Here is an 8664-nt window from a genome sequence, read left to right on the forward strand (position 1 = left end):
GAAATGGTCCCTTGCTATGTATCGTTTTAGGATGATTTATGGGCAAAAAAATTATTTTATACATAATTAAAAAGACGATTACAAAACTGAGAAAATGACGAAAATATTAGCAAGCAAATTTGACGCGTCTTTGAGCAGAAATCACGTTTGTCAAAGAAGAAAATTTAATGCTATTGAACCATTTAATGATAGAATTAAGTAATGAAGTCCTATTCATACGTAAAGGAGGATATGACCTTCGAGACATTAAAGGGTGAATGGACTATTAAGCAATCTACATGCGGCCCGGTCTACTTGAAGCGGCTTCAAAAAAAATTTTTTTTAATAATTTATAGAACTATAGTTATTATTTATTAGGTGTACTTTAATTTTTAAATTTAAAAAAAAAAGAAGAAAAAATCTTACCGCTATTATTGATATATCATTAAAAAATTAGAAGTAGAGACTTCCAAAATTAAATACGAGATCATTCGAACTTTGTTTTCAGCAAACTTATAATCGAATTGAACATCTCAAGGAGACGAGCCCGACAATATCAAATTTGGTACAATCCAAGCCCGAATGAACTTAAATTAGAGGACCTAAGCCTACTTGGAAGCTTCATAACATTAATTGGTTGACCAAATGCTATCCGAATGTGACGTACTTTGGGTCAAATATGTTGATATCTAGCAAATGAACAGACGTGGCAAAGAAACATAAAGAATAGGAAAATACCATTGTATTATTTCATTGTTACAATGAATATATAGAAGAAGATACAATGTTTGAGGCTAATGCTGATGTGGCAAGATAATTGCCACGTGTGCAAGAAAGTACAAAGCGTTCTTGCTTACATGCCCCATCAAACTGATGATGCTGGAGCAACAATCAGTTTGCTAGATAGTAATTTAAAGTGACGTATAGGAAGTGACTTAGTGAATACATCTGCGATTTGATCATTCGTACATATATGATGAACTGATAGATGCTTGGATTGAATGCAGTCACGGATAAAATGGCAGTCCACATCGATGTGTTTGGTATGAGCGTGGTAGATTGGATTGTTTGCTAATGCAATTGTAGAGTGTTATCATAATAAATAATGGTTGGTTTATTTTGTGATATATGAAAGACTTCTAGCAGACGACATAACCAAATGACTTTAGAAGCTCCTGCAGCTAACGCTTTGTATTCTGCTTCAATCGACGATCATGCTACAAGATTTTGCTTTTTTACTTGCATGAGTTGAGTGACTTGCCCAAGAAATTACAATATCATGTTATGGATTTGCAATCTTGAGAGTTGCTAGCCCAATCAGCATCTACGAACCCTTGAAGAGTGAGGTCATTTTCGTATAAAGGTATGCCGATGTTTGTTGTTTCGTGAATGTAGTGTAGTAATCGCTTGAGAGCATCGAAGTTGGTGTTGAGAGGCTGATGCATGTGTTGGCTTAGCTGATGAACAGTAAATTGTATATCAGGACGAGTCAAGGTAAGATACTGTAGTAACCTGATTAGATGATGGTATAACTGAGGATTGGAGAATTCATGTTCGGAGGTAGGAGTAAGCACCGTCTTGCATGAAGTGGGAGTGGATATCGATTTTTCATTTTGCATACCAACTCGTTCGAGAATATGGTTGGCGTATTGTTGTCAATGGAGGAGAGTGTCGTTTTCAGTTGCAACTGCTTCAATGACAAAGAAGTGCGCCAATGATCTGAGATTTTGCATTTGAAATCTTTTGTGAAGGTTAGAGAGCAGCAGGTTTATCATGGTTTGTGAGTTGTCGGTAAGGAGGATGTCATTGACGTAGATTAAAATGTACATGCGTGTAGAGCCCATTTTATATGTTAGTAGTGATGGGTAAGAAGTGCTGATTTTAAAATCAAAATTTTGAAGATGAGTGGAGAGAGTAGCATATCATTCTCGTGAGGATTGTTTGAGTATGTATAATGCTTTGTTCAATTTGCAGATATAGTTGGGATGAGTGAATCTTGAAATCCAAGTGGCTGCTGCATATAAATTATGTCTGGACGGGTGTCGTGTAAGAAGGCATTGGAAACGTCTAGTTGATGAATTTCCCATTTGTAGTGCAGAGCGGTGAGAATAAGGACTCGTATAGTAGGCATTTTGGCTGCTAGAGTAAACATCTCTATGTAGTCAAGTCCATGTTCTTGATTAAATTCTTTTGTTATGAGTCGAGCTTTGTATCTAGCCACTGTTCCATTTGAGTTAAGTTTGGTATGAAAGATCTATTTGTAGCCAAGGATGTTTTGATTTAGTAGAGGTGGAATAAGATCCCACATAGCTTGAGCTTGTAAGGCCTAAAATTCTTGTGACATAGCTGATCGCCAATGTTCACTTTTAACAACCTGATTATAGGTTGTTGGTTCAACAAGTTGAAGGATATGAGATAGGTCAAATATTTGTTTTGGCTTGTTGTGACATATTTTGGACCGAGTTACCATGGGATGGTTGGTGATTTGAGATGAGGGTGCAGTGACTTATTGCGGCTGAACGAGAGAGGGAGACACATATTGAGTTTGTTGATTTGTAGAAGGGTCGGTATCGGGTGCAGGAGAAGAGGGAGCCACGAGTATCTTTGGGAAATTGAATTTGCTTTATGTCTAGTTGGTGGTAGAGCTGATGTGAGAGAAGTGGGTAAACCTGTTGTGGGAACTAAGAGTAAGGGAGGTGTGGTGTGAGATTGGGGAAGGGATGTAGTGGTTGAATGAAAAGATTGAGAGAAAGTAAAAACTGCTTCGTTGAAGACAACATGACAAGAGGTATGGATCTTGTTATTAACAAGATTCAAGCAACGATACCCTTTTCGAAATTGTGCGTAGCCGATGAAGACACATGGATGTGAAAGAGGGGACAATTTGTTAGGAGAATAAGGTTTTAGCCAAGGGTAGCATAGGCATCCAAAAACCTTTAGGTGATCGTAGTTGGGAGATTAGCGATAGAGGATTTCATAAAGAGATTTGTTAAAAGTGTTGGGAGATGGTAGACGATTAATTAGATAAGTGGCGGTGATGAGCGTGTCAACCCATAGATGTTGGGGAAGAGAAGAAGTGATGAGGAGCGATCTAATTGTTTCGATTAGATGGCGATGCATGAGTTTCACTACCCCATTTTGAGGTGGAGCGTATGGGCAAGTGAACTGATGAATGATTATGAAATTCTTTAGAAGATAATTGAATTTATTATTAACAAATTCACCACCCCCATCAGTGCGAAGGATATGAATATTACTACGAAATTGACATGCAATCATTATTTGGAATTCAAGAAAAACATGAATAACATCGGATTTGTGAACTAAGGGATAAACCCCAGTGTCTTTAGATAAGTCGTCAATAAACGAAACATAGAACCTATATCCTTGAGTTGAATTCGAAGGGGTGGGTCCCAAAACATCGGAGTGTATAGATCAAAAGAAAACTTGCTACTATTTTGAGAATCATTAAAGGGTAGTCGATGACTTTTAGCCATTCAAAAAACATTACACAAAGATTTTGTGGAAGAAATACAAATATTAGAAAATTATTTTGCTAAGCTAGCCAAAGTATTGGTGGAAGGATGGCCAAGTCGTTGGTGTCATAGATCGGGAACGGCTTGAATGGAGATGAGAGCGAGCATAGGCATAGAAGTAGAGGAGTCTTTGACTTGAAGCGGGTATAGTCCGTTAATACACGGACCCATGAGAAGAGTTTAGTGGGTCGTCTGATCCTTAATAGCATAACCATGAGAAGAAAAGGTTATAAGACAATTGTTATCAGTAGCAAGGCGATTAACAAATAATAAATTGAATGGAAGATTCAGAACTAAATTGAGATTAGAGATTTGAAGACTACCTTGGGGAGTAGGAAGAATTTCTCTACATATAGTGTGGATGGGGAGTTGTTGGTCGTTGCTAAGAACGACCTGATTAGAACCAGTGTAAGGGTGAGAGGTTTGAAAGTGGCTTGGATCTGAAGTGAGATGGGTATACGTGCCACTATTGAGATACCATTCTTGTGATATGGTAGGTGATGGAGAAGTGAATAATGTCGTGTTGGAAGGTTCTGTAGTATATTGATCATCATGGCTGTGTCATTATTTTATTGTTGAGCGTCCGAATTTGCCACAGATTTGGCAAGTGACGAAAGATCTTGTAGATTTTTCTCCACGAGTAGAATTTGAGTTGGTTGTCGGCAGTCAGTTGTTAAATGAGGATCGATCATGAGTTTGGTTCAATCTGCCTCGACCACGACCATGAGATGCTGTGAGAGCCATGGTGTCATGGAGATTTGTAGGTTTTGGAGTTCTTGGTTGGTTTCATGTGCAAGATTCAGTTCCTCATTGCGTAAGAGCGTTTATAGATCATCTAGATTTAATGGTTGAAGATTGGTATGAATGGCAGTCTTGAAAGCTTGGTAAGTCGGTGGGAGGTCGTCTAGTGTGTAGTGAATGACGTCAAGGGAAGCATCGGCGGGAAACAGACGAACCAGAGAGAAGAAGATGGGAGGAAGGGAGGGAAGAATAATCACGGTAGCTCTGATACCATGTTGATATCCAACGAATGAACAGACAGGGCAAAGAAACATAAAGAATAGGAAAACATAATTGTATTATTTCATTATTACAATGAATATATAGAAGAAGATACAACGTTTGAGGCTAATGATGATGTTGCAAGATAGTTGCCATGTGTGCAAGAAAGTACAATGAATTCTTGGTTACAAAATCGAGCGCTCAAAGTGACAAATTAAACGAGCACAAGATCATGGACTTCTAACATCATTAAGATGCTCAAATGTTCAGTAAATGGTGAATGATCGTGGGAGTTGATATCGATCGTCTATTAAAACACTCCCAACATGCTCTTAGTTTTCTTCCTATTTACTAGTCATACAAGAGAGAGGAAAAGAGAAGAAAAGTTAGAGATCTTTCTCATTTTCCAACCATCATCATTGTTGACGTCCACCAGCTACTATTATCAACAACCAGCTTCATCACCGATGATCAACATCATCGCCAGACTTACGCCGGCCACCTACCTTGTCAAACTTCTACCAAATAGCTATCGAACTTCCGCTTTACCACCATCAGACTTTTGCCTAATAGTCATCATTGTAAATTCCTGAATATTCATACTAAGTTCAATCCACTTCTTGGACTAATGTAGTTTGACAATCCTCAAACTTAAGAACGGGTCAATCTTTGTAACATGGTCAAAAAATAATGGAATCATTTAGACTGGGTGTGACCTCATGGTTTTTCCCTTTTTCGGGATTTTTCACATAAAAATCCTAGTTTTTATAAATTTTCTGTTTAAGTTTTGGATATCTATGCAAAGTTAGGGCAAAAAGCTCTCTTACTTTACCTCTGTGAATATTCTTGTTCGCAACAATTATCTTAATAAATATTTGATTAAAAAAATAATTCTCATCACAAAATAAAACAAATAAGTAAGTAATTCAAAATTATATAAATCGATTTCTGTTAGGAGAACAACAAGGCTCGCTTGAGAAAACCTCACCCTGAGGATCATTCGCCAGGCCCAATATACGAGCAAACTGGAATTTGTCCCAACCAAACTTGTGATATACAAGCTCATCCAAAGGAGATCCGAACTAAGATGCAATAGTCCTCAATAAGACTGCTAGACCAATCCTGACCCTGAGGGGGCACTCACCTAACAATTATGATTAAAATAATTTTTTTAAAATAAAAAATTTAAATCGAACATATGAATAGTCTAATAGTTAGAGCTTCTATCCTCTTGAAATGAGATTATTATGTGCGGTGTTCAGACAAAAAGAACCATTTGATTCTGTGAACAATAAAAGTACACTAAAAGTATAGTGATAAACAATATAGAGATTACTTGTTATAATTTGTGATTTGTGATTAAATTTATTCAGTAAGAAAAAAAATTCTAATCTATATTCTATAAATTTTAATCTATCTTTAATATTTTTTATTTTTTATCAAATATCTTTAAAAAAAAAAAAAACTCAAGTCTCACAATATGTAGCAACCTGCTCCGTTCTATAAATCTTCCAGTGGAGGCGTGGAGCAAGCCAACCTACATTGCAAGCAAAACCCAAAGCCTCCATGACTCTGCCTACCACTTTTCTCTTCTCCCTCCTCTCTCTCCTCCTCCTCCCCTCCCCCTCCGCCGCTAACGAGGGCAACATCCTCGCTACCGGCGACATCCTTCCCACCGACGGCCAGCTCTCCTACAAAGATGCCGCCTTTGTCATCCAAGGCGACTGCAATCTCGTTCTATACAACAAAGGCAGCGGCTTCCAGTCCAACACCCACGGCTTTGGCACCAATTGCACCCTCACCCTCTCCGATCACGGCCAACTCCTCATCAAAGACGGCCAAGGCTTACAAGTCTGGTCCTCTTCCGGCGGATCCAAGAAGGGCAAATACGTCGCCGTCCTCGGCCCCGACGGTATTCTCAACGTCTTCGGACCCTCGATCTGGTCCACCCCTCCACTCTCTTCTCCATCCGCTGCCATCGACGCCGAGTTGAGCAATTTACCTTTGGTGAGCAATGTGTTGTTCTCCTCTCAGATTCTACGCGAGAACTCGAAGCTGACGAGCAGAGACTACACTTTGGAGATAACGGAGGACTGTAATCTGGAGTTTACTAAGGCGTCGGTGGGAGTGGTGTGGCAAAGCGAGACTAAGGGGAAGGGGCGGCATTGCTTCGTTAGGCTTGACGACCATGGACGGCTTGCAGTGGTTAATGACCGTTACAAGGTTGTGTGGTCGAGCAAGCGGGAGGGGGTCGAAGGGGAATATGTTCTTGTTGTTCAAATTAACGGGCAGGCCGTTGTGTATGGGCCTGTGGTGTGGTCCACTGGTTCTTGATGTTTTTTGAGGGATTTTGGATCGATTTGTTTTGAGGGTTTCTGGTTTCAATAAACTGGAGGAGGAAAAATAAAGTGGTTTGTGATGATCTGTATTTGACCCAAAAGGTCTAACTAGTATTCCATTGAAATCGAATAAAACTCAGTGTTGAGTAATAGTTTATTATGTAAATTAATTATTACAAAAGTTTTTCATTTGGCCCAATTTGATGAGGTAGAATTATAAAATTTGGATTATCATTCTGTACGAGATTGAAAATGTCAAAGGAATAATAGGGAGTGGTGGTCATGAGTGTCAGTGTGAAGGTAGTCAGATGATGATAATCGAGTAATGAGAAATATTGACATTGTTAGATGGTTGAAGATGACAATTAAGTGAAAGCGAAGACGAATTTTGGTTTATGGCTTGTTGGTGTAGGCACTCTTCAATGGTCATTATAGATAGATAGAAAGATATTTAGCAATTTTAAATTCATGAACTCTCTCTAAATATAGTCCCTTTTTAGCTTGAAATGATGGCTTATTTATGAATTTTTTTTTAAGTTGTTTCAGCTTTTTTGATAAAATTTTAAACACTTTGTTAAATGACCATAAATGTTCTATCTTAAATATCTGATATTTTGTGAGCATTTGAATGTTTTAATTATATCAGAATTTAATGAAATTGAATTCAATAGATTCTTTTTTTTTTTTATATTTAGTTTATTTAAGGCAAACTCACACACACAACACATACACAAAGACTCGAATCCAATACCTCTTAGTTGGTAGCCTAAGCTCTCTACCAACAAATAAAGGTGAGTTGTGTATTCATCTCATTTTGTTATAAGTACTTTTAGATTGAAGAATTGTGTAAAGATACATGCTTTTTAGATGAATTTAAGGCTTCGTTTGGGATAGCTTTCATACTGCTTCCTAATATGTCTTGCTAGTAAAAACTTGTTTTTTTTTTGTAACTATAATAATTGAACATAATAGTCAACATAAATGTTTTGCATAATTTAGCATTTATTTGGGAAGACTGTATGGTTTTATAAAGTTGATTGTGAAGTTACTATAGGAAAAATAAATTAACTATTATAGTTGCAAAAAATAACTTTTTACTACAAACATTTTTGAAAAACAATGAGAAAGTAGTTGTCAAATAGAATTACTATTATTTTCTGAAAAGTAAAACAACGAGGAAGCTGTGTTAAATAGACTCTTAGACTTTATTTGCAGCATCTTTTCGACTGCTCTTATGCTAAGTGATACATCATCAAAAAATTATCTTGGTCGGGCATGAATCTTGAGGCAAAATGAAGTCGAAATTTTCGAAATTAAAATTGGGACCATATGAACTCCAATTTCAGCAAACTTATGGTCGATCTGAACTTCTCGAAAATACGAACCCAAAGATACAAAATTCAACTCAATTCGAGCCCAAATGAATTCGAATCAAGGGCCGAAAGTGTTGTTGGAGGGTTCAAACAACATTTTAGATTTCCAAACGGTTTCCAATGTGACATGCTTATAGTTGAATCGAGAGCTCAATGAGACGAATCCAACGAGCCCAAGATCACGGAATTCCAACATCATTAAGACTTTCAAATGTCTAGTGAATGGTCCATGATCAAGGGATTCAACATCGGTCGTCAATCCAAACCACTCCTCATTTACGCATGATCTCCCTCCTACTTTCGGGTCATGCCACTATAGGAAATCAATAAATAGAGCCCCCCTTTCTCTTAAAAAGGGGCCCCATGCAAGAAAGCAAGAGAGAGATCGAATATCGCTCTTGCCTCATCGCTCCTCCTTGACCACCGCTTGAAGTT

At 37.8% G+C, this 8664-nt stretch overlaps 1 protein-coding gene across 1 annotated transcript; it reads left to right on the forward strand.

The window, feature by feature from the left end:
- Positions 1 to 6048: 6048 nt before the first annotated feature.
- Positions 6049 to 7022, forward strand: LOC110114600 (mannose-specific lectin 3-like). The gene has a single exon (XM_020847530.2). The coding sequence runs from the start codon at positions 6084 to 6086 to the stop codon at positions 6849 to 6851; it is 768 nt and encodes a 255-aa protein (XP_020703189.1). The 5' UTR covers positions 6049 to 6083; the 3' UTR covers positions 6852 to 7022.
- Positions 7023 to 8664: the final 1642 nt, after the last annotated feature.

This window comes from Dendrobium catenatum, unplaced genomic scaffold (genome assembly GCF_001605985.2).
Source record: "Dendrobium catenatum unplaced genomic scaffold, ASM160598v2 fragScaff_scaffold_124, whole genome shotgun sequence".
Lineage (NCBI taxonomy): Eukaryota > Viridiplantae > Streptophyta > Magnoliopsida > Asparagales > Orchidaceae > Dendrobium > Dendrobium catenatum.